General features: G+C 37.0%; 1 protein-coding gene across 5 annotated transcripts in view; it reads left to right on the top strand.

Annotated features, from left to right (window-relative positions):
* TMCC1 (transmembrane and coiled-coil domain family 1) overlaps nt 1-26,652 on the top strand; it is a 191,050-nt gene that overhangs the window by 85,349 nt on the left and 79,049 nt on the right. The window contains exon 1 of one of the 5 annotated variants that reach the window (XM_037051100.1): nt 1,828-2,463. The exons of the other annotated variants lie outside the window; for them this stretch is intronic. Coding sequence (XP_036906995.1) covers nt 2,425-2,463 — 39 coding nt within the window. The 5' untranslated portion in view covers nt 1,828-2,424. Of the gene's footprint in view, nt 1-1,827; nt 2,464-26,652 lie in introns of those variants that run through there. 5 annotated transcript variants of the gene reach the window in all.

Below are 26,652 nucleotides of genomic sequence, written 5' to 3'. Positions count from 1 at the left end.
CAGTTTTTGTTTGCCTCCACATGGAGTATAAGAGTATGATGTGGATTTTCAGTCACACACTACTGAAAATGGCGTTGTTTACTTGGGTCCTGAAGTAACAAAAGAATGATTTCAGAGTTGTTGATTTTTCTCTGGGTTATGCATTTCTATCTTTCCTGCTGTTGTTTAGGAACTTCTGACCTTGATCTGCTGTTTTCCTAAAAAAAGCTACCACACTCCTCAAACTAGGGAAGAAAGGATCTTTTCAGTTTTTTATCATAGGATTTTTTTAACAGGTTTTGTATTTTGTAAACAATTAGTTTTATCTTTGTTTTAATACGCAAAAAATATGTATGTTTCTTCTACAATGAAGGCATCATCCTTTTAATCCATGAATCTTTTTATGTCTATATGGAATTGAGGATTTATACCCTACCTAGTTTATGATTAATATCTAATGCATATTGGGTCTATAGACTTTTGACATTTTTTTCCTAATTCCTTTTATCTTCCTCTTTCCTTTTGGGAGATAGGTACAATTAGAAAGAACCTTGAAGCAATGATACAGGATTCTAGTTGCTTATATCAGAAATGTTTCATGTTTATATTTAAAGACAGTATGTCTTTTTGTAAGGAATTTCATTATTTCCACAACCTCATCCCATTAATTCTTCCTGCATTCTCAGAAGTTTTCTGAGTACTTGGTTTCATTCTTTGTGGGAGAAAAATGGAAGTGTACTGGTACTCTTTACCATTTAATAAACAAACAAACCAAAAAACTGATAGAACTCAGATTCTCTGCCAGTCTACTTTTCACTTAGAATAAATTTTAATCAGTTTAAATATTAGGTTACATCTAATATTCTGAACCTAGAAGTTAAGGAGTCTTCACTTTCAGTTATATTTTTTTATCTAAACGTTTTTTTAGCTTTGGAATTTCATTAAAATGTTTAGTTATGTTTACTCTTTTTCCATTTAAGGTTTTTGGAATAAAACTTTTATGTACACATTTTGGTTAAAGTAATTATTTTGGAGCCTTGGCATTCTATTTGTTTGGATTTGGTATATCTTTTGTATCTTCCTAAAGCAGTGTGAAATACATGTGTGTCATATTTTAGGTGATTTTTTTAAAAGTACATCGTGGTGATAATTGGAAACCAGTAGTATGTGATATGAGCATAGTTGAAAATAACCATTGCATGAAGGTCTATTTTTTTTCCAGATGCTTTTTTCACTTTTCTTGCCCGGAAGGAAAAAGTATCACTGTGTAGTTTACTCATAATAACATTGAGGTTTTAGAGAGAAGATCCTTGCTTTACATATCTGAACATCGGGATATTAATACATATTTTACAGGGCTGTTTGAGAAGTCAGTGGGATAACAGATGTGAAATGCATGGAGAGTGCAAAGTTGCGTTAAAATGAAGCTTTATCCTTTCATTGGTTGTCTGGAAGTAGAATCAAATGGGGAAAAGACTGGCAAATGGCAGCAAAATACGTTTTATCTTTAGAACTGCCATCACGATTGTCATTTTTCATACTTCTTTGCCTGCATTAATTTACTCTGATCTGTTCCTTTTGTGAAGATTTTTTAAAAAACTACATTGTTCTAATGAGAGAGGGCATCTTTAATATGTTGAACTTCCTAATGAAGTTGAAGTCACCCTTGTAGTATGCCTGTCTGCACCTGACGTTCCTTCCTTGGGCAGGACCCCTCCCTGTGAATAAGAGGAAAGGCTTGGCCAATTACCATAGACAAAGCCGGACAGCTGCCGAGCCCAGCTGGGAGGAGTTTTGGGAGGAGTTTCCTTCTCCGAGCCAAGCTGGTGCAGTCGTGGGGCAAGGGGGGTGGGCTGTTGCCAAGTCTTTCTGTTTACACTGCCTCACCCAGTGGATTACCTGAGTTGGAGGTGGGAGAAGGGGTATTGCTCTGAGCATGGGATTCTCCTCCACTGAGAGGACTTGAGGGTGGGACGAATTGTTGCAGTTGCCAGTTTTCTACTAGAGGCAGAAGCTTCGGAGCCCTTGCACCACTCCTCCTCCCACATAGACCAGAACATCAGGTCGGTCGTCCCAGGAGTCGCAGGTGGCACCACAGCGGCATCCTGAGATAATGATTCGGTGGGAAGGGAAGGGGTGGTCCTTCTGTGTGGACCCCTTACGGCTGACTCACAGGAAGTGCTAGTAGAGCTTGGCAATGGGCGAAGCCGCTCCAGGATTCCACCCCTCCCTGCCTCGGCCGGCCCGCCCTCTCTGACAGAGGCTTTGCAGTATCTCCCCATAGAACAATGAAGTGGTTACAAGTCTGCTAAGACTCCCGAGGAAATTCTTTGGACTACTATGACAGTCTTCAAAATGTTTTTCCACCGACTTTTCCAAGAAGCTGTTTTTTAAAAAACTCGTCCCTTCGTGGATTGCTTTGTCTGAAGATTGCTCAGGGTGACCATGGTCCAGCGCTTTAGCCTCAGGAGGCAGCTATCCAAGGTGGGTAGCTTGGGAAGCTTTGTGTGTTTGTTTAAGGGGAAACTCTCACTAGCTTCGGCATGGCTTCCTTCTTCTCTATAACTATTCTGTCAAGCCTGCCTTCCTCCAGCGTTAAGGAGGGGCTGGGGAAGGAAGCGCTGCCTTTTGTTCTTTCCTCTGACAGACACAAAGGTTTAAGGCTGGCTGCACTGGCAACCCCAATTGTGTACTCCTAACACTAAAGCTGTCATCTTTGAATATGGAGGAAGTTGTGGTTTGCTTCTCAGGTACGATTTCTAGAGGATGTGTGTGAAAGGCTGAATAGTGGGTAAAAAGTGCATATTTAATTAGCAGTTAATCTAGCAGCTTGTTGACCAAGATGAGAAAACCTTATTGGTCTGTGAAATCAGTGTTTTCATACAAAATTTAGTGTTAAACCAGGGAGAAGTACTATAAAATAGTTCAATGTGCAAGACCCACATGAAAATGTTAAAACGAGTGGTTAAGAAACTTGCATACTTAATGAAGGAGTGTGTGAAAAGCAATAACCATAGGCTCACAAATCAATTTTTACAGAGTTCTGCTTGAAAAATAGGTTTTCTCTGTGCAGCTTTGGAGGGGGGAAGTGTTTTTTTTTTTTAATCTAAGAAAATTAAACATAAATTTTTTAAATAAACCAAGGGTTTATTCAAAAGTCAGAGGGGCTGCTGACTTTTATGAATCAGCCCTGGCAGTGCCCAGCCTTTTCTTGATTCAGTCACTGAGCTTTCTTTTTAGCAAGTGCAGAAACTAGTTTGGGAAGAGGTGTACTGAGAATTGAGTTTTATTTTGAAAACAATTTTATTTTTTAAAAGCTCTATTTTTAAAATGTAGCAGTTGGTGGCTAAATTGTGCCACAGTTCACTCCCTGCAGACAGAAGCTTAAACAAATAGTAAATCAGTAGGCATTCTTCACTTCCTTGGTTGTTAGTCAGAATTGTTAAATCCTGAAATGTGTTATTATCTTAAGGAAAACCTTTAGTTACTCACAGGTGACCCTCAGTATAGAATGTGTGAATTCAACCAAAAGAGAACAAAGCTCTGGCCTCCATCCTCATGTCAGATCTCATCTCTTTTCTTGGATCTCCAAGCCTAAGAGGAATTCCTTAGGCGTACTAAAATTTTTTTTCCCTTTTTTCTCCCCTTATCAGGTGGGGAGGGAAGGAGATAGGAAGACCCCAAATTTCTCCTAAACAATAAAAAGTGATTTTTGTTTCTCCTTCAACATCCTCTAATTCATGTATTTTCATATATGTAGTACATTTAAAATGCAGAAGATGTGTAGATTGTCAGGGCAGTGACATCTCTGCACAAGTGTGTGTGAAGTAGTCTGGAGCCAGGCGATGATTTTCTAATGAGAAAATCACTGCATTCTAGGTATCTTACTACCAGAATTTCTCTCCCAATTACTTTTTGAACCTTACTCCTTCACTCTATACTCTGTGTATTACTGTGATTTATAGAAAAGATAACTTTTGGAGCAGTTAGGCGCACATCTTCTCTGTAACATGAAGAAATAAAAGATACATTATATAAAAACACTCAGAGACAGGTAACCTCTTTTGCTATTTTTTATAACATCCCTCTCCTCCATTTTAACATTTTTTGGGGGGGTCCTATACTGGAGGACCAGATCTAAGGAAATTTGTTTTCTGTCAAATGTTCTTAACATAGTATACAAGTATGTTTAGTAATGAATTGAAAAAAATAATATTCTCAGTTGTTTCGGTCTGTATGTCACTGAAATATGAGGGAAACTGAAGTCATGTCAGGAAGTTTTTTAATTGCAGTGAGTGCACCATGCCTCTCTTCTGTCTTTTCAGCTAAATCCATATGTTACCTGAAAACAGAGGACCTATAGTATCCCAGTATGTGGTATTTCTGACACACATTGAATACTCATAGGAGATTGTTTGTTTGTTTTTTGTACAGTTGAACACTGGCAATTTCATCTGATTCCAACTTTAGTAACAAGTATTTTTGCTGATAAATAATCTTCCCACAAGTATAGAGTGGGTTTAAGATGATCTCATATTTCAAAAGCAATGGCCTATTTGGACAAAAAGAAGTACTTATGTGGTCATCTTTAAGTTCTGTTGGAAATTTCTGAAAGAAAATATTTATAAATGTTTTTAGTGTTTTTAAACCTAGTATCTAATTTAGATACTCTTTATGTTAAATTTGACAGTCATGTTTAGCTACACTGGATATTTTCCCTAGAATAGTCAAATGATTCTTCTAGGCCAGTGATTTTCAACTGGTGTGCTGCAAGAATTTGTAAAACATGTGGTACCTGACTATTTTGTCATGGGCAGATTGTCAAATAGAAAAATGACAACAGCCAACACAACAATAGCTGTCCAGTGTAAATGAATCAAAGTGATACATATTTTTTGTCAGATAAGCAAAAAATATGTTTTCTGGTGTGCCACAGAGTTTTAGTATTTAGTTTATGTGTGCCATGAGATGAAAAATGTTGAAAATTGTTGTTCTAGGATAATGGATTTTCACATCTGAAACAAATAAAAAGGAGGAAGTAAATTAAGGGATAAATAAAATTTTTCATTTTTAAAGAGAGATGCTTGATTATTCTCTTTTGTTAGATCCCAGCTACCTGACTCCCAGAACTGACTCTTTACCTTGTCATTTTAAATTATTTTCTTCCTGTACAGTTTTCTCACATGTGAAGTCAAAGATACTCACTAAGGAAAGCCTTTTCTTTCTGCCCTAAGTTGTCTGCATAAGCCAGCCAAAATAGTCTGAAACCTGACAATGTAGACATTTTATTTAATTCTCCTAATGATCCTTCAAGTTAGATGATACCATCTTCATTTTGTCATTAAAGAAACAGGTTCAGAAGAGTTTTTTGCCCAAGATCAGCAGGAGGTAGAGAGTCAGGTTCAGACTTAGGTGTGACTCCAAACCCATAGTTTCCCCACACCAGTTGCCTCCATAAACTTTGGTGTATTAATCATCCTACTGTCATGGTCTCTGAAATTGCTTCGTATGTTTCTTCTGGAGGGTGGGCCCCTCATAGGACAGGCTTCCCCCCACTAGAAGTGTTCAGGGACCCATCTGTATCAGTGTACCAGCTGATGTTATGAGAGGCTGCGTTGGGCTTCAGTGACTTTTTTTTAAAGACTCTTTTCAGTGTGTTGGCACATTTTGTGATGGGTGATTTATGAGTGCACCTGCCCACACCATGCTGAGTGTTCAACAGTTTTTGACCAAAAAACAACATGACCCCTGTGCCCTACCTTCCTGACCTCACGCCAAGCAATCCTTTCTGTTTCCAGAATGAAAATAGTCCTCAAAGGGAAATGTTTTGCTAATATAGGAGAGGTGAAACAAAAACAGCAGAAGCACTAACAGGCATCAAAATCTATGAGTTCAAAACTGTTTTGAGTAGCCCTGGCTGGTGTGGCTCAGTGGACTGAGTGCCAGCCTGCAAACCAAAGGGCTCAATTCCCAGTCAGGGCACTTGCCTGGGTTGTGGGCCAGGTCCCCAGTACAGGGTGTGCGAGAGGCAGCCGCACACTGATGGTTCTCCCGTTTTTTTCTCCTTCTCTTCCCTATATCAAGAGATAGGCAATTTGAAGGTAACTGAAGTTTAAACATGTAAGAATAAATACACAATTTTTCATAAATTCTGGTTCGGGGGTGTCCCCTCATATTTGATAGTGTCATGTCATTTGGTAGCAGCTTAAGAAACTTACAATTTAGAGAAATGTTCATCATAATTTGAATTCTTAATAAAAATTGCTGTTTTTCTTAAAGTAGTTTCCTTTGAATTTCTTTCTGGTTTCTTTTGGTTACTTGACCTGTGATAAAATACATGACTGGCTTAAGCTTTCTGTGAATCTACAGGATGGGGCAAACGTAGGTTTCCAGTTCATATGTAAAGTAATATAACAATAAATAATAAACTTTTGTGTACTTACAACTGTAAGTCTACTTTTACCCCACCCTGTTTTCTTACTAGGAAAAAGAATAGGTATCTCTTTATTTCCATTTTAAGTAAATTATTAATAATTAGGGTTTTGTTAAAGTATTTTGGTGGCTAAAATGGTAAATGTATGTATATTATACCACAGTTTTTAAAAAGTATTTTGAATCTTTTTAACAATAAGTACTGTATAGCTACAGAAAAGTAGTATTTTTTTTATTTTTTATTTTTTTAATATAATTTTTATTTAATTCTTGTTCAAGTACAGGTTTCTAATATTCCCAACCCTTTTTTAAAATTTTTTAATTTTTTTAATATAATTTTTATTTAATTCTTGTTCCAGAAAAGTAGTATTTTATGTAATTAATTCAAATACATAGATAGGCAAGGGAGTCAGTACCAAATGGGTAGTTTAAATAATAAAAATACATACACCGTCTCTTTTTTTATTGCTGTTTTTATTTAATTGATTTTCTCGAAGTTACTTCAAACATCAACTAGCTTCATACTTGGACATATTTTTTATGTTTATATTTTGTTAGCAGTTAAACATTACATCTTCCTGTTAATCATTACCCCACTTTTAGGAGGCTTAAATTAGGTAGTAGTGTCATCAGCATTAAGGATCGTTCAGGTCTACTTCGTAACCAAAAAGGGAAGACTGATGCCTTCCCTTTGTCACATGAGATGAGACCCTTAGTAAGATCAGTTATTGTATTGTAGATGTGGTAGGAATGGGAGGGAATAGAGAATGGCATTCCTATTCACATACATTGGCAATAATAGGTTAACATAGAGGAACTAATTTAGAAATATGTGTATTACAACTGAAATATTTTTGTGATATTGATACTAGTGGGAATTTTAAAAATATCAAAAGTTACTGACTATAGATCTGAGAATGGAATATATCTTCTTCTGAGAGAAGATAAATTTACTTAGACTTGTGTTGTTTTTCTGTTTTTTAAGTACACAACTATTATTTGGTGTTGTTTGAGTATTGTTTTCTGGAGAGAGATGACTGAAACAGATGATTCTTTGAAGTTGGAATACTATTACCATGGGCTATTAGTTTTTGAATATCAATGAGTTTATATACTTGAAAATGCTTTGAAAAGTATAAGGCACTATATTAATTTCAGAATTTAAGGTGATGATATTTTCACTACTAGGTCATTCTGTAAGTATTCTTGAAAAGAGGTGATTGTTTTTAAAACTATACTGTGGAACACACTTAGGCAACAGCGCCTGCCCCTGGGAGGGAGATGTGGGAGACTTGGTTTGGAGGTGGGAGTGAGACTCACTTTTTATTGAAACTTCACAATGTAGAAATGAATTTTAAGCTCAGTCTTCCTCGGCGAAAACCATCACCAGAAATTTACTTAAAGATTAACGATTGGAATGTGATTTTTCTGGGCTTGGTACTTTCTCCCAACCGTGTTTTGGTGCAGTGTGTGTATATGTTGAGACTTAGAAAACTAGTCACAAAGTTTAGTCTCAATTAATAAATTCTCTTCTGATACAATTGGAAGTCTGACCCAATCTATTCAGTATCTGTTCAGTGGTGAATGATTAAGTTTTAGGTCTTAAGAAGTGATGTTATTGATCACTATTTTCAAATAACACCCAATCATTGGGACTTCGAGACCTTTTAGAGCATAAAGTATAAAGTGTATGTACGAGGTCTATCCAGAAAAAGCCCATAGAATGGTTTGCTGACATCATGTAACCTGGCAGCCAAGGAGACAGGACTGGAATGTGCATGCAAGAATAATGACGACTTCACTGGACTAGTTAGCGAGGCAGTAGATGCCCATTGATTGAACATGTGTACTATGTGGCTGTCGCATTTACAATGACTGAGCAAGTAGAGCAACGAATCTGTATCCAATTTTATATTAAGCTTGAACATTCCTCCATGGAAACTATTTGAGTGATTCTGAAGGCCACAGCTGTGGGCAGCTGGTGATTGACAACTTCATCTTGACAAAGCACCCGTTCATGCATCACATCTTGTGCAAGTTTTTTAGTGAAACATCTAATCACCCAGGTGGCTCAGCCCTGCTACAGCCCACATTTGGCATCCTGTGACTTCTGGCTTTTCCCAAAACTAAAATCACGTTTGAAAGGGAAGAGATTTCATACAGTTGACAAGATTCAGGAAAATATAACAGGGCAGCTGATGGCAACTGGGAGAACTACATGAGGTCCCAAGGTGCCTACTTTGAAAGGGACTGGGGTATCATTATCCTATGATCAGTGTTTCTTGTATCTTGCATCTTCTTCAGTAAATGTTTCTATTTTTCATATTGCATGGCTGGATACCTTCTGGACAGACCTCGTATATTCTAACATGTAGAGAAATGGGAACATATTTCTTACTATTCTTTTCCTGTATCATAGCATTCAAACTGGACTTCTTCCTTGCTGATTTTAAAGTGTACTACAGTTCTGCCTTAGGTCTGTAGTGCTTGTTCTTCCTCTGCTTTTTTCATCCAAGTACCTGCATGGGTTGCTCTCATACCTTGAGGTCTCAGCTTAGAAGTCATTTTTCAGCAAGGCTTTGGCTGATTTTTTACATTAAAATAACAAAACCACTTCCTAAACACACACTTTCCCCCAGCATCCATTAGCTCCTCTCTTAGTTTTTCTTTTTTGTCCTCCAGTGTATTTATCATTATCTCATATACTATATATATTTTATGCCCTGTTTCTCCCCAGCTAAACCTTATGAAAAGGACATTTATCTATTTTGTTAACTTCTATATCCAGGAACATAGAATAGTGTCTGGTACCTGGTAAGTGTTAAGTAAATACTTGTTTCATGGATGAATAAGTGGATCAACAAATCAGTGTTTTTCTCTGTCTCCTCCCCCTTCCTCTCTCTAAAATCAGTTTTTTAAAGATTTTATTTGTTTATTTTTATAGAGAGGAAAAGGAGGGAGGAAACATCAATGTGTGCTTGCCTCTTGAGTGCCCCCTACTGGGGACCTGGCCTGCAACCCAGGCATGTGCCCTAACTGGGAATTGAACCAGCGGCCCTTTGGTTTGCAGGACAGCACTCAATCCACTGAGCCACACCAGCCAGGGCTAAAATCAGTTTTTTTTTAAAAAGTGGCTAATATCCTTGTGTACTTTCTTCCATCTGTTCCCATACTACCTACTGCTACCATCCTCACTTCTGGCTACTTTTAACTAACCCAGCTTCTCTCCTGTTACAGAGTAATCTTATGTCAGATAAAACTTGTTATTCAGTAGACACCAAATAAATATTTATTTAAATCCCTGCTAATATTCTTTCCCAGATAGCAGATAAGTCTAACAATCAGAAATGATAATAAACTGGCAACCTCACTCTTGTTCTTGAGTTGTAGGTATCCACATTTCTAAATTAATCTTGCTGATGTGATGAAAAGAGCAAGAGCCTAGAATAGAAACCCAGAGTTTTTTATTCTGTATAATTTTAGACAAATCCTTCTCTGTATTTTCAGTTCCTGAATCTTAAAATGACAATGATATTTACACTTATTATCTCAAAGGAACAAGTAAATAATAGATGCAAATATGTTTGGAATGATATTTAAAACTCTTAAATACAAGTTAATATTCCAGACCACATTTCACAACTATCAAGGACTTTTAAACAGTCAAAGCCACTAAGTGGCTTTCAGTCCTGTTCTTCTGTTTGGATGCATGTTGGAGAGGAGAGTTCCAGCCCACAGCACAATTATGTAAAGCTCTGTGCCAAGGAGTAATAACCTACCACATTTAACGAGTACTATATCTTGTGGGAAAATTACCACAAAATAAATTCTAGATCTGTAGTGACTTAGAATGTTTTCTGTATTCTGACTGAATTTTTCTAGACTTTGAGATTTAGGAAATTCTTTCTCTATTGATTTTATCATTTAGACTCCTGCATAAACATCACTTCTTGGAAACATTTTAATGAAATTTCCTTTCTGTTATTCAGTGAGAAAATACATTTAGATATTTAGGTAATAGAGGGACTCCCAGGGATCTAACATCTTTCAGAATCTTGCTAAACTGAGAAAAGAACTCATACTTCATTCATCTGAAGAGAATAGTTACTCAATATTTGAGTTGTTACTGGATTTGACAAACCTAACCCAGCTATCATGTTAACAGCAAAAACATATTTGTGTCTGACTTGGTGAAGTTTAAAATATATATAGTGGTTTTAAGAGCCACCTTGCCTATTTTTTAAATTAAGAGAAAGGGCAAAAAAGGCTGCTATAAAATAGCTTATCTTAAGGGACAGTCTAAGTGGAATTCCCCATTCTGATTTCAAAGTCAGCTGACTGTTTAAACAACTTTTCATCTTTTATCATTAAAGTTGTCAAGGATAGTGCTTTAGATGATAAATGTAAGCTTGTTCTACCAAAGCTTCCAACTATTAGCTGTGTCTATCCTGAAATAGAACAAAAAAGGGAAGAACCTACCATAGCTCATATAATAAACAAATGGTACTCAACAACCACCTGAGAAGTCATAGAAAAGATAATGGCACATGCCCAAGAGATGCCCCTCTCCCTCTTTTCCAATTCCTTCTACTCCAGTAAAAGTGTTTCTCATAGGAGTGAAGAAGGACTAAGCAGTGAGACAAGACTGTTATGTATCTGAGTACTATCCTAATTCTACAGCTTTGAAGACTTGAAAACACAGACCATCACTTTGGTAGTGTTGTTAATTTCACCTTTGTCACTCCTCTGTATATGCTTTGCCAAGGTCTCCACTGTCTTCCATATTGCTAAATCTAATGATCAGCTCTTAATTCTCAATTTGATTTTCAGCAGCATTTGGCATGTTGATTGGTCTATCCTCAGTGAAACACTGAGTTTCTGGTATCTTCTTCCCTCCTCTGTTGTCTTGGTTTTCACCTTCTCAGTTAATGGCACCTCCATCCTTCAGGCCCCAAATCTTTGAGTCATCTTTGAGGCCTCTCTCACTCCCAGTGTATCTGTAGGTTCTGTTGGCCCACTTTTAAATATATCTAAAATTTGCCTATTTCTGGCCTCACTACCATCCTCTTTCAACTGTATTTTTGCATTAACCTCCTAACTAGTCTCTCAGCATCTACTCTTAACCCCGGTAGAATTATCCTTGTCACAAGAAACGAGCCAGATGGTGTCATTCTTATGGTCACAACAATCCAGTGTTTTCCTTTTTCACTCACTTTCAAATGGTCTTTTGGGCCTTACACAATCTGTCTGTCCATGAACTGTTCTGACCTCATTCTCTTGTCCCTGTTGCTCATTCTACTCTAGCTGCACTGGCCCCCTTGCTATTCCTAGAACATACCAAGCATATTCCTTCTTCCCTCAGAACCTTTGCCCTCTGCCTGGAACTCCCTTCCTCCAGATAACTACCTGTATCACTCATTTGCTCATTGCTTTGAAGTCTTTGCTTAAAGGGCATCTTCTCAGTTATGAGACTTGCCCTGAGCACTCTAAAATATAAAATTACAGTATCCCCTTGCTTTATTTTTTATCTCCAGGATTTATTACCTTCTAATATACTATAATGTATCGTAGTTTACTAATTTATTTTGTCTGTTCACTCTTCATACTCAGACCAGGAGTATAAATTCTTGGACAGTTTTTGTCTGTTTTTTTATTAATGTATCCCCAGAACCTAGAATGCAGTAGGTGCTTTAGTTCCTATTTACTGAACACATGAATGAATCATTTATTTGGAAAAAATAGAAGGGGAAGAGAGCCATCCTGACTTAAGAATATAATATTCCATGGAGCATTGTATTTCATTATCAAATAGGAATCTTAGCGTTGAACTGTTTTGAAGTGCTTTCATAATTCCCCTTGTATATAGCAGCAACAAAACTCTAATCTTTTGCCTAGTCTTTATTTTTAGCTCATTTTAAAATAAATAATAAATCCCTGGAGATTTTCTACCAACAAGAAAAATCAAAGTACCTGGCTGGCGTAGCTCAGTGGATCGAGCGCGGGCCTGCGAACCAGAGAATCACGGTTCGAATCCCAGTCAAGGCACATGCCTGGGTTGCAGGCTGGTTCCCTGCAGGCCAACTCCCAGCAGGGGACGCACGAAAGGCAACCATACATTGATGTTTCTCCCTCTCCTTCCCCTCTAAAGATAAATAAATAAATAAAATCTTTAAAAAAAAAAGAAAAATCAAAGTAATTCACATCTCATATTCCATTTGATTCTATGAAATAGATAAAAAAGTTATTTTTCCAGTTTGTATAAGATTTTAATATTTCTTGTAACTGTGATTTTAGTTAAATTTAATAAGACATTAACATAGAACTATCTCCTGTTTTGGTAGCAAATACCAAATTCCTTAAGAAACTTAAAACTTAGGTGGGAAGTCAAGCACAAAAAAAGACAAAACTAAGTTCTAATTAATTGAAGTGAAATAATATAGGCTATATGCTGTTGTGCTCTGAGAACTTAAAGATAAGCTAGGAGAGCTTGAAGGAGATGGGCCTCTGTAGACAGAGGAATGGGCAGAGAGCTAGTGAGAGGAGAGGAAACAAAGAATCAGTCCGAAATTGTCTGTTTTCTTTTCAGCAGTATCCCTAGAACTTGGACAGGTCGCATACATAGTCTGTTTATTTATCAAATGGATGAATGTGATATTGAGAGCATAAGTGCCCTGCATGATCATGAAAACAGCTAGGCCAACAGAGTATGAGTATGTGCTGGCAAAAAAAAATGTACAAAGATGTTTGCTGAAGTGAAGTCTGGAGTGTTTCAGTGACAGGATAAAGATTTCAGGCCAATTTGGTTAGGTGTCTGCAGCCCAGCCCACTTCCCAGTGGGACTTTATGCAAGGATGAGACTATATCTGCATCTGAGCTAATACAATTCTAGTGTAATAGTCACTGGCTATGTGTGGCTGTTGAGCACTTGAACTGTAGCTAGTATGACTGAGAAACTGATTTTTAAATTTTATTTAATTTTTGTTTAAATAGCCACCTGTAATTAGTGGCTACCATATTGAACAGTGCAAGATAATATTGGATGGTTTGGAGACTAAGCAGGCTAGGATTGAGAGAACAAATGTAGACTTAGAGTAAGCCAGCCATTAATGATGAAGGGACGAATAACCATTATTTAGAAGGAGGGATCAACAGAATTTAATAAAAATCAGATGAAAGGTTTGTATTTTAAGTCAAGACTGTGGGTAATAAGGAATAGAATTGTTAAGAAAGTGGAATATTTGGAACAAGCTGAAAGGTGGTTTGTTGGTTTGGATGTAACTTCAAGTTGAGTATGTCTTTGGTGAAGACAGAATGGCTAAACAGAGAGATTTTGTATTTGGAAATAGGGAATTTGAGGTTTGGAAATAGAGAATGGTGGTGATATTAGTCCTTGAAGTCATGACTAGAAGGAAGAGTTTTGAGCAAGTAATAAAGGAACGAAGGTGGCGATTGGTGTCAACTGCCAAAGAGAAATTAAAGGTGAAGACTGGTTGAATTTACAGCTATCGATTTAAACAGGATTGTTTTCTAATCCATGCATTTTACAAATAAGGAAAGTGTTGCTCAGTCATGTAAAATTAAATGCTTAAATATACACAAACTGTTAATGTCAGATTGAGGTCTGACCCCTTCAATTTATTGCTTTCCCATTGTGTTGACAAAGCAATAAAATCTTACTGAGAAATATAAATTTAGTAGAGGAGGGTGGAAGCTAGATAACAGAGTGATAAGAAAGTGATATATGCAGTGGAGAAATGGAAATAGTAAGTGTGGGCAGCTTCCTTTGAGAAGCCTGGCAGTGAAAAGAGGGGATGAAATGAGATATACTTGGAAGAGGCAGTAAAATCAAACTAAAGTTTTCTTGGTTCAGAAATATCATCGAATAAATTGTTCTGGCATCACAGGCAGGGATGAAAGTGACAAAATGTTATTATCTTCCTCTTACTGCTGCCTAGAAAGATGAAGTTAATTGACTCAAGAGTGCAGGATATATCATCGGTGGAGCCGAAAATAGCCCTTAGATCTACTGAAACTATTTAATGACCAAACCTTTTGATTGTGTGTATGCAGGAAAACTTACGCCTTATTGCACATTTTTCTGTTTTGGTTTAAGATATAGATTGTTGTGTGATTAGCATTTTACTTGCGAATTTATGACTTTATAATATTTCTTGTTATTCTTTAGGCTGCTTGATCTGCTAAGATATAAAAGAAATTCAGAGAGGCATGTTTTTAGCAGGAAGACTTTAAGTAGGTTCTCTTTATATTTTTTAATTACCTACCCACCACTCTTTGAGGGCATTTATCATGATATTAAAGAACGATTTGTTTTGTAAATTAAATGTGCCCCAAATGTGTCAGTTACTCTCAATAAAGCTGGGATGGGAGAGGGAGAAGTCCCGGTTCCTCCACACCCAAAAAAGTTACCAGAAATGATACTTTTTTCACATCTTTAAAATATAATGTGATATTGGAAAGGTAATTTTTTGGGAAATGGTAAATACAGGTGATGAGAATGCAACGTGGAGAAAGAGAAAAGATTTAAAATTGTTAAGGACCCAGGAGATTGTTTTATATTATGGTTGTTATTAGAAAAAATGATCTCAGGAGACTTCCTTGCTTTAGCTGTATGTGGAAAATTAAATGTTAAAATATAAGAGATCTTTTAATTTTGCAATGATGCCTTAGCAATAAGATTAGACAATGGAGTTTAAAGCTGGAAATTACATCTGGGTGTTTAATTTCCGCTATCAATGAACTCATCTCTCAGAGCACATGACCCCACTCTGAGTTGATTTGCGGTTACATAGTCTCTATATTATGGGAGAGAATGTTGTGCTTCTGCTGTAAGTCATTGAATTCCAGATGAATTGCCAAATCAAGATCCAGTTGTTTAATGCAAAATTTTCAAGAAAAAAACACCCATAAATTATAAAAACTCTGTTAGGATGGATTTAAGCTGTTTTAATAATTGTTTTTAAAAGGATCAAATGACCTTGAGAAAGTAGTGTACTTCTGAAAATTATGCTGTTCTACATGAAGATCAGATATTATAAAATTCAACCTATATTGAAAAAGGAAAATGAAAAATGATCTTTGACCTTGTTTCATCAAAGTAAACAATGGCACAAGCACAGTTGCATAGTGATAAAATCATGACTAGGATACGTTTCTTTTCAAATTCATGTTCTTTTGGTCTTAATATTAAATGAAAATGTTGTTTTGTGTTTAAATTTTGAATTGGTTAGTTTGTATTCCAGACCTCAGTCTATTCATATATTCTACTAAATAGAGTATATGAATAAGTATGCAGCTAAGTAAAACTAAGTACAGCTAAGTAAACTTAGCTGTTTACCTAAGAATATTGAGAAACTTAAATGCTATAGTTTGTTTTTAGAATAGTTAACAAGAATGTGTCTTGTTTACTTTTTGCTTGCTAAGCAGGGCCTTTAGCCCTGCTGCCCACATGTCTAACAAAAGAATTAGCTAGAAACAAGGAAAATATTCCTTTGGCCAGAAGATAAAACTGGAGCCTTGATGGTTAGGATTTAAGCAGCAACTAAATAGAGGGAGATCAATGGAAAGTAGTGTGGTGTACTGGTAGGAAGGAGGCATTTGGTTGGGGTTTGGATTGCAAGGCATGCAAAACAAAGGTTCCTGTTAGTTCATGGTATTTCAGCCTCATGTTCCCAGTTGGAATTTAAGTGATAAATATTGTGGTATTTTTCTCTTGTTAAGTGTTTCTGAGGAATGTATGTTCTTCCAGCTCCCTCTACTTTTGTTGTTTATTTAAAAACAGGTAAACCTCTTTGACTCTCATGGAGATAACCAAAGAATATAATCTGACAGAATAAAAGCACAAAAAATGAGATGTAACTGGCCTTTGATACTGTACTAGTTTTAGAAAAGTCAGGAAGCCTGGTTCTGGAATAAGATACGCCAGCAAGCTTGTTTTGAGGGGGAAGCAGGTATGAGGTCTCTCTCTGAGTCATTTTTGGGGAGGTGGGGAACTAAATGAATAGCTGTGCACTGAAGTGAGTCTGTTGACCTATTTTAAGACATTTAAATGCTTCTGTGCCTGTGCTGAAGCCAAACTGGAATCTTGGGGAAAAACCTTGATATGGTACTTTTCAGTAGTTTCCCCTTAAAGAATTCCCCTTTTGCTTGTTTTAGTATTCTCAGAATACATATGCATTTTAAAAATCAATTCTCCTGGGAAGATTACTATAAATTGCTTTATAACATGCTGTTATTTTTTGTGCATTTTTCATCAGGGAAAGACCATTTTATAGTAGTAGTTATGATTTATTGGGTGTCTGTTGTGTTAAAGATATTGTGCTCAGCACTTGACGAACAAGATCTCATTTAATCCTCTCAGCTAGTTAAGATTCGGATTGAGACTCGCTCATAGCACATTTAGAGAAGATTGTATTAGTCTTTGAACATTCTTTAGTGTTTGATGTGTTTTCTTGTTTAATTTTATGTCCCATCTCCTAACATAGTTCCCTGGCACTGGTAGGTACTTAATAGATGTTTGTTGGACATATATCTGACATTTTTGACGACATACTCCTTCTTAATGCTGAGCTGCCTTTCTAATAAAACATGTTCTTCTACAGCATCCAGCACTTTGGGATTTTCTGCTTTTCTTCATTTTTCTCTGCCCCTTTCTTTTTGGGTGCCCCTCATCCTCTGTTCATCCTTTAGATGTTGATAATCCTGTCAACACTGGTGTAAGCCCTCTTTTAGTCTCTTAATACTTCCCATGGGTAATATCTGTTTCCTTAGCATCATTTGCCATTCACATGTGGAAGACGCCCAAATCAATATCTCCAGCTGAGATTTTTCTTCTGAGCTGAGTCAGTTCTATTCATTTTATATTCATTTACTTACCTGTTAATTTATTCAGTAAACATTTATTGAAGATCAACTCTGTACATTCTACACAAAGTATGGCAGTGAAAAGGATAAACAAGGTTTCAGTTTTCATGGAGTTTATATTCTAGGGAATAAACAAGATTACAGGTTCTGGTACGTGCTGTGAAGACAGTAAATCAAGGTAATATGATAAAAGTGGTTAGAAAAGGACTCTGAGGTGATGCTTGAGATGAGATCTTAAGGCAAAGAACAAGACTTATGTTTTAAGTGGGGGAGGGGATGGGGAATAAAGGGAAGTAAGACTAGTTCCCTAGTCCAAAAGTTCTAAAAGTACAGAACTTGACCAGTGCAGGTAAGATGATTGATAAAGATGAATAAGGGTGCATGTCTTGGAGAAAGTTTTCAACTGTGCTAAGGAATTTCATTTAATTCTAAAACTGAGTAGGAAGCCCTACTGAATTAATATGATCTGATTTATATTTTTTAAAAGCTCATTCTGGTTACAGTATGGAACTAGGCAATAGAAGTAGATACATGGATTTTGTGGAGGGACATAATGATGTTTTGCAATAGGGTGGTTAACAGTGAAGAGAGGGACAGATTTGTGCTATATTTTGAAGGTGGACTTGACAGGATTTGGTGACGGACTAATATGAGAAATGAGAAAAAGATCCAGTCACTCACTTCTGCAGTGCATCATAGTTGCCCAATATTTAACATGGTCAAAACTGAACTCATCTTCCCTTCTCTTTCCCTAAACCTAGTTCTTCTCCAGTGTTTTCTTCTGTCCTTTCCCCACCAAAGGACATTTTTTTCATTGCTTTTAGAGGAAATGAGGGAGAAACATCAAACTGGTTGCCTCCCGTACATACCTGGACTGGGAATCAAACCCACAACCCTTCAGCTAGAGGACAATGCTCCAATCAACTGAACCACAGTGGCCAGGGCTTCCTCACTGTTTGTTATTTAATGTTTACCCAGTTGCTTAAGACAGAAGCCTAGACATATTCTTCAGTTTCTTGTGTTGTTCTTCGTATCTCCCCAACAAATGAAAGTCATTAATTCTGTTTCCTAAATATCTCTCAAATAGCAAACATTTGAACACACGTCTTCGGGCCCAGTGTCACACCTAGATTTCTGCAGCAGTCTTCCAACTGGTCTCCTTGCCTCTTGTAGCATCCCCTACGTAATCCATTCTGGATGCTGCAGACTGACTTAATTAAGGGTTTTCTCTCCTGAAGATTCTTCATCGGCTCCAGCAGGATAAAGTTAAAACCCCCTTAACAGTGATCTGTAGAGATTCTTTAAGGCTTGGCCTCTGCTTACCTCTTTAGCCTTATCTCTCACCCTTCCCATCATTCCTATTCACCACCCACACTAAATATTTGTTCCTCAGTGAGTCATGCTCTTGCTGCCCACTCCTCACTACCCATCCCCAACAAACATGCAAACACACAAAAACTCCTGAATGTCCTTGGGTTTCAGTTTAGATGTCATTTCTCCAAAGAGACCTTCTGACCCACTAGCTCTAAGTTATTGCCCCGTTTTTGTGTTCTCTTAGCTCCCTGAACTGCCTCCCACAAGGGCACTATCACAATATTTTGAATGGTCATTGTTTTCCACTAGACTATAAGCTTCACACTATCTTCCATTACACTTTTATTTTCTACGTTATTAATATGCACTTGTATATTAAGGTGATCTGTGGTAAGAAAGGTAGTATATTAATAGAACATTCATAGCATTTTTAGATGTGATAATTTATTCAGCGACTGGAATTTTTACGGAAAGAATATTCAGTATGTATAGTTCATAAATAAACAGATACCACTGGCTAAATAATATACTGATCACTACCCAAAATAATGTTATTTCTTGAAGTGTTACTCTCATAGACTTTTTGACATGACCCTGGGAGTTCTTACATAATCACAAAAACCAAGAAAATTTTCTTCTCCAAACCTAGAGTCAGGTATGTTCTTTCATGGAGCCCTGGTTCCTTTTAATGAGAAATAGTATTTAGAAACAATTTAGAGCACTGTGTAAGCTCTTTACTATTGAGACAGCTGAGACAATTTAATATTTCTTTGTAGTTCTAATATACAAAGTATAGTAAACATATGTCTTGAAGTCACCTGAAATAATTCTCTTTTCTGTATTGTTGATAATGCCAACTTGATATTGTTGGGCTTATTTGTTTCATTTTACTTTTTATAGAGTTTTTTCCATTCTGATTTAATTTGATATTATAATTACATAAAACATTTATGTGGTTCTAAAGTCAAATCTGCAAAACAAGGTACTTTCAGAGAAACCTAGTTTCTTTCCTAGTCCCTTCCACCCATTTCTTTCTTCCATCCCCTCCACTAGTAATTTGGGGATGGGGGATGGGGGGGAAGCTATTGCTTTCCTTTTTAAAAAAAAAAACATAAATAAATGTGAGGAAAAAAAAGCCCTGGCTGGTGTAGCTCAGTGGACTGAGTGTGGGCTGGGAACCAAAGGGTCGCTGGTTCGATTCCCAGTCAGGGCACATGCTTGTGTTGCAGGCCATGTCCCCAGTAGGGAGCATGTGAGAGGCAACCACACATTGATGTTTTTTTTTAAAAATGTGTAAATATATTCTTATTTTCTCCCCTACCCTGTCTTTCCCACTCCATCTCCCTAACTCCCCCTCCCCTTCTGTCTCTCATGCACACACATTCCTCAGAAAAAGAGTTAATATACTATTCTAGTACATTTTTTTAATTGATATTCTGGAAATCTCTCTATACAGAGATAATCCTCATTCCTTTGTAAAGCTGCATGATACTCTGTTATGGGATTAGACCATGGTGTATTCCACCAGCTCCCCTTTTTAGGGCATTCAAGTTATTTCCAGCCTTGTGCTATTACAAATACTGTTGCAGTGAATAAGCTTGTTTACTTTTTAAAAAAATATTATTTACCAATGTGTGTTTGGACTACATTGCTAGAAGTGAGAATAACTTTGCTAGATTCTATGATATTTTCTTTCAAAGGGATTTTACTAGTTTGCATTCTCACAAACAGTATCTGAGAGTGCTTGTTTCCTCACTATCTTCCAACATTTGTGCCAGCCTGATAGGTTAAAAAAAATTTATTGTGAGTGATGTTGAGCATCATTCATATGTTTATAGCCATTGTATTTCTCTTTCTGTATTTGTCTTTATAGGGTTATGGATTGTTGTCTTTATATAGAAAGAATAATATCCATTTTTCTTGTAAATAAGTTGTAATTTAGGGGGCATCTTAAATATTTTATTTGTCTCCCACACTTGAGTGTTTCTAGTTTTGTAATTAAAATGTCTTATAAATCGGGGGGGCAGGGCTGGGAATATAAAACAGAAAACTGTACTTGAATAAGAATTAAATTAAAATTTTTAAATAAAAAATAAATAAATAAAACATTTAAATGAAAAAAATGTCTTATAAATCTGTACTTTCTTACCTGTTCCCATTAACACTAGCCATTAGGCCAGCGTCACTCCTTACAAGAGTTACAATAGTTTTTGTAACTGTTTGTCCCCTCAAATCTCCAACTTTGCCTTTCCCAAACCTATCTTTCCATACACCACATAAATCTTTCTAAACTATGTCTCTTGTAGTCTTTCCCTTTCCATACAAAGTTGTTCCCTTCTGTGCTCAGTGAAACTCATACTGCTTAGCTAATTGTTGAGCTCCTTCATGACTTATTGCCAATTAGCCTAACTTCATCGTCCACTCACCCTAACGTTCAGCTAAATTTAAGTGTTTATTGTTTCCTGTACAGGCTCCGTATTTGTCCACTCTGTTTTTCACTTAGGTTTTTCTTACAGCCTGGATCACTTTATTCTTCCTTTATGTGCACAGCTCACCACCAATCACCTTATCCAAATCTTATCCATTCTTTAAGCCAAGAACAGATACCTTCTTCCTATAATACCTCTTCTTTATTATTCCCACAATTCTCACTAAGGTCAGGTTAATTTCTGAAAGTATTCTAGTTCGGGACCATTAAAATTAAAGAAGTATTAGAAAGATGGCCATCAGAGATCCAGAGATTTTGAAAAATACATACTCTGGTAGTATCACATTGATAGAAAACGGGAGCACACACATTTTCTTAAATGATTCAACTAATCTTCCAGTGGCAGTGGCAGTGCTGTTTCTGTTGTCCACATCTTTTCGTTTTTATTACAGTAGTAATTGTGATTGCTTAGGGGACCAGAAATTCAATTTTAGTTTTAAACTAACTATACTGCCTTTTACTTCAAGTGTACGAATATGCATTTACACATTCAGTTTTACTGTGTAGAAACCCTAAGCCCAAATTCGGAGTATATTTCCTATGGATTTGGGTACATTTTCACTCTGTCTAGATTCTTTTTTTTTTTTTTTAAGATTTTATTTATTTATTTATCTTTAGAGAGGAAGGAGAGGGAGAGAAACATCAATGTATGGTTGCCTTTCATGCGTCCCCTGCTGGGAGTTGGCCTGCAGGGAACCTGCCTGCAACCCAGGCAATGTGCCCTGACTGGGAATCGAACCGCGATCATCTGGTTCGCAGGCCCATGCTCAATCCACTGAGCTACACCAGCCAGGGCCTAGATTCTTTAAATTGATGAGGTTTTAAAATTAAAATCTGTAGCTTAGGAGTGTTTTGATTGTGTTTAAAGTACAATTGACCCTTGAACATCACAGGTTTGAACTGAGTGGGTTCACTTACATGTGGACTTTTTTCAATAAACACTATAAATGTATTCTCTTGCATATAATTTCTTAATAACATATCCTCTCTAATTTACTTTATAGTAAGAATACAGTATACAATATATACACCATGCAAAATATAAGTTAATAGACTGTTTTTGTTATTGGTAAAAATTCAAGCCATCAGTAGGCTATTAGTAAAGTTTTGGGTGAGTCAAAAAATTCTACATAGATTCTTAACTGCCGGGGTGGGGCGGGGGGCAGTATCTGTACCACTAACTGCCTCCACCCCGTGTTGTTTAAGGGTCAGCTGTATTGTATCAAACCTATGTTCTTAACGCCTAAATAAATGTATATTTTGGTCTTTCTTTTAGTTTTTATTTTTTAAGTATGTATTATTGATTATGCTATTACAGTTGTCCCATTTTCCCTCCTCTTTATTCGCCTCTGCCCTGCTTTTCCCCCCTTAGTTCATGTCCATGGGTCATACATTTAAGTTCCTTGGCTTCTTCATTTCCTATACCATTCTTAACATCCCCCTATTTTGTACCTACCAGTTGTGCTTCCTATCCCCTATACTTTTCTCCCATTCTTCCCTCTCCCTGCCGATAGTCCTCCAAGCGATCTCCATTTCTGTGATTCTTTTAGTGTTCCAGTTGTTTGCTTAGTGTGTTTTTTAGGTTCACTTGTTGATAGTTGTGAGTTTGTCATTTTATTGTTCATAGTTTTGATCTCTTTGTTAGATAAATCCCTTTAACATTTCATATAATAAGGACTTGGTGATGATGCACTCCTTTATCTTGTCCTTATCTTGGAAGCACTTTATCTGCCTTTCCATTCTAAATGATAGCTTTGCTGCGTAGAGTAATCTTGGTTGTAGGTACCTGTTTTTCATACTTTGAATACTTCTTTAGTACTTTAGTCTTCGGTAATTTAATTATGATGTGTCTTGGTGTGTTCCTCCTTGGGTCCAACTTCTTTGGGACTCTCTGAGCTTCCTGGACTTGCATGTCTATTTTCTTTGCCAGATTGGAGAAGTTTTCCTTCACTGTTTTTTTCAATTAAGTTTTCAATTTCTTGCTCTTACTCTTCTCTTTCTGGCACCCCTATGGTTCAGATGTTGGAACATTTAAAGTTGTAATTGTCCCGGAGGTTCCTAAGCCTTTCTTCATTTTTTTGAATTTTGTTTCTTCATTCTGTTCTGGTTGAATGTTTATGTCTTCCTTTTGTTCCAAATCATTGGTTGGAGTCCCAGTTTTCTTCCCTTCACTGTTAGTTCCCTGTTTATTTTTCTTCATTTCACTTGATAGCCTTTACTTCTTCCTTTATTTTGTGTCCATACTCAATTATTTCTGTGAGCATTCTGATTACCAGTGTTTTAAACTCTGCATCTGAAGGTTGTCTATATCCTTGTTGCTTAGTTCTTTTTCTGGAGCTTCAGTCTGTTTTTTCATTTGGGCCATATTTCTTTGCCTCGGCATACCTGTTGTGTTGTAAGGGGTAGAGACCTAGGTATTTGCCAGGGCAGGGCAACCCACTTCATTGTATTGTGGTACTGTATGTGAAGGAGGGGTCCAAGCGAGAATAATGCCACTTGCTCAGCTCGTCCCCCACTTTCAGTCACTTCCCCTGCTATCCACAAGCAAATTGCACCTTTCTGGTGCTGATTTCCAGGTGGGTGGGTGGATGTATGTTTTAGGATCCCATGGGTCTTTCCAGCAAACTCTCCTGTAAGACTGGGAGTTTTTCTCTCCTTCCCTATCCCCCACAGTTTTTACTGCCAGGGGTTTTGAGGCTTTATGTCTTGCACTGGAACCCTGGGTTGTATGGTCTGTCTGGCTCCCCAGTTGTTCCTCCTGGTTTATCTCATATGTGGGACTGCCTGGTCCCACAGCCCACTGCCTTGCCACCACAGCTGTCCCTCTCTGCCCCTCCACCCAGTCTGGATGAATATTTCTTCTTTAACTCCTTGGTTGTTGGACTTCCGTGCAGTTCAATTTTCTGGCAGTTTTGGTTGTTTTTTGTTTTTAAAGTTGTTCTCCTTCTTTTGGTTGTGTAAGGAAGCAAAGTGTACCTGCCTATACCTCCATCTTGGCCGGAAATCTTCTGGTCTTTCATTTAATTGGACCTGAGGTAATTATAGAATTCCTTGGAGCCCCCCAAAATCGTGTGCAGAAGAAATTGTGTACTCGTAAATGAAAAAATGTTCCTCTTTAAAAATATAAGGGGAATAAAAGTTCCATTTGCACTAAAATGTAATGTAGAATGGGCCCATTTGAATTTTGACAAACGTAATAAAGTGAGAAAGTAAAGGGTGTGTTTGCTAAAATAATCCTTTAGTAATTATAACCTTAGAAAGACTTTTAATTGCTGAAGGAAAAGGTAGACAAAATATTCTTCATTGTGTCTGATTAACATTTTAAAAAATAATTTTGGCCCTGGCTGGTGTAGCTCAGTGGATTGAGCACGGGCTGCAAACCAAAGGGTTGCTGGTTCGATTCCCAGTCAGGGCACATGCCAGGGTTGCAGGCCAGGTCCCCAGTGGGGGCCACATGAGAGACAGCCACACACTGATGTTTCTCTAACTCTCTTTCTCCTTCCCTTCCCCTCTTTCTAAAAATAAATAAATAAAATCTTTTAAAAAATAAAATAATAATTTTATTTTTAATGCTTTTTAAATCAGTATAGCTTATATGCCATAAGAAAAGAAACGTGCTTTTATTCTTGGTTCATTTTTACCTCTGGTCAAGAATAAAAATGTAAAATTTCACATTATTTTAGATGCCAGTGTAAGAACATAAGTGTATGAGGCCTAACCCAGATTGCTTTATGAAATAATCAGATTTGACACAGTTGTGAAGGACTTGAAAGAAGAAAGAACAGAATTCCCATCTTTTATCCCCTTAGCTTCTACTTGCTCCGTCTCTCAAACTCTGTCACATCCATTAGTGTTCACTTATCTTTCCTCCCCTACTAGACCTGAACTCTTTGTGAGGTCAGAGCTGAATCTCACTTATCTCTATATCCTCAGCGAATACAGGGATAAATCTGGAGTCTAATCCTAGCCATGCTGACAAGCTTCTTTTTTAACCCCAGGCTAATCATAGTAAAACTCTTTATGCCAGTTTTCAAAAGAATTAAAGAGAAAATCATAGTCTCTTGGAGATGGAAGAGACCTTAAAGATTACATAATACAACCCCTTATTTTACAGATGAAGAAACCCTGCTTGCCTGGCTCTTCAAAATGTAACACTAGAACTAAATAAACAACAATGTTATAATTTTCCCCTGTAGGATAGATTAATTTCATTTGGGACTAAGTTTAAAGTCTTCAATCAGATCCATGTTTTTCATTGCAATTTAGTTCTCAAATCTCATTTATGAACTAGAAAAAAGAATGGATGGTTTAATTTTCTCAGGGCAGATGACAGTAAGAGGGTGAAAGAAACATCTAATCAGTGAGATTTATGATAAATAGAAACCAAACACCTAAATCAAGTTGCTTAAATCATTTTTTCTCTCACCAGGAACTTCTCACTAAACTAGTTTTTGTTTTATAATAAACTCATGGATACATTAAAGTCCTTATCTAAATATGGGACCGGGTGGCTCAGTTGGTTGGAGTGTCATCCCCTGCCCAAAAAAAGTTGCAGGTTCGATCCCCAGTCAGGGCACATACCTAGATACTGGGTTCAATCCCTGGTCGGGCATGTAGTGGAGGCAATAGATCGATGTCCGTCTGTCTCCCCCTCCCCTCCCCTCCTCCCCTTCTTTCCTTTCTCTCTAAAATAACTACATGTATCCTCTGGTGGGGGTTTAAATAAATAAAATGTGGGCATTTAAATTGATTTTTAGAGAGAGAGAGGTAGAAAAAGGAAGAGAGAAAGAAACATCAAGTTGTCTTACCCATCCATGTATTCATTGGTTGATTCCTGTATGTGCCCTGGCCAGGAATCACACCCGCAACCTTGGGATTAGGGACAGTGCTGTAACCAACAAACCAACTGAGCTATCCAGCCAGGGCATGTGTAGTAAACATTTAAAAAATGATTTTCAGAAGTTGTTTGGATTTGGGGACTGTAAAATTTTTATTTTGGAATAAAATATTTGTAAACTGGCTTAGAGGGAGAGCTGTGTCCTGGCATCTACTATACCTGGCCACTTGAATTATTTACTTATTTATAAAATTAGAAAGTGATAATTGGCTTTTCAAAAGAAGGCTTCACTTTTAAAAAGCATTCAAATGAAGTACTTATATATGCAACAAGAAAGAACCTTAAAAATAAGTGAAAAAAGCCAACCACAAAAGACCACATATTACATGATTTCATTTGTATGAAGTATCTGATATAGGTGAGTCTGTAGATGAGTGTTTTCTTAGGACCAGGAGGGAATGGGGATATAGGAGGTTGATGGCTCAGGGGCGCAGGGTTCCTTTTGGAGATGAAGATGTTGATTGTGGTGGTGATTGCACATTTCTGTGACTATACCAAAAACTATTGGATTGTATACTTTTATACAGGTGAACTATGTGATGTGTGAATTATATCTCAATAAAACTGTTTTTAAAAAGTATTTATGAGCCCTGGCCAATGTGGCTCAGTTGGCGCATCATCCTATAAACCAAAAGGTCTCAGGTTCGATTCCTAGGACCTT

Source organism: Sturnira hondurensis, unplaced genomic scaffold (assembly GCF_014824575.4).
Source record: "Sturnira hondurensis isolate 20B ecotype Veracruz unplaced genomic scaffold, ASM1482457v3 Scaffold0000867, whole genome shotgun sequence".
Lineage (NCBI taxonomy): Eukaryota > Metazoa > Chordata > Mammalia > Chiroptera > Phyllostomidae > Sturnira > Sturnira hondurensis.
Note: the sequence above shows the minus strand (reverse complement) of the source record. Positions and strands in the feature narration are given on the sequence as shown.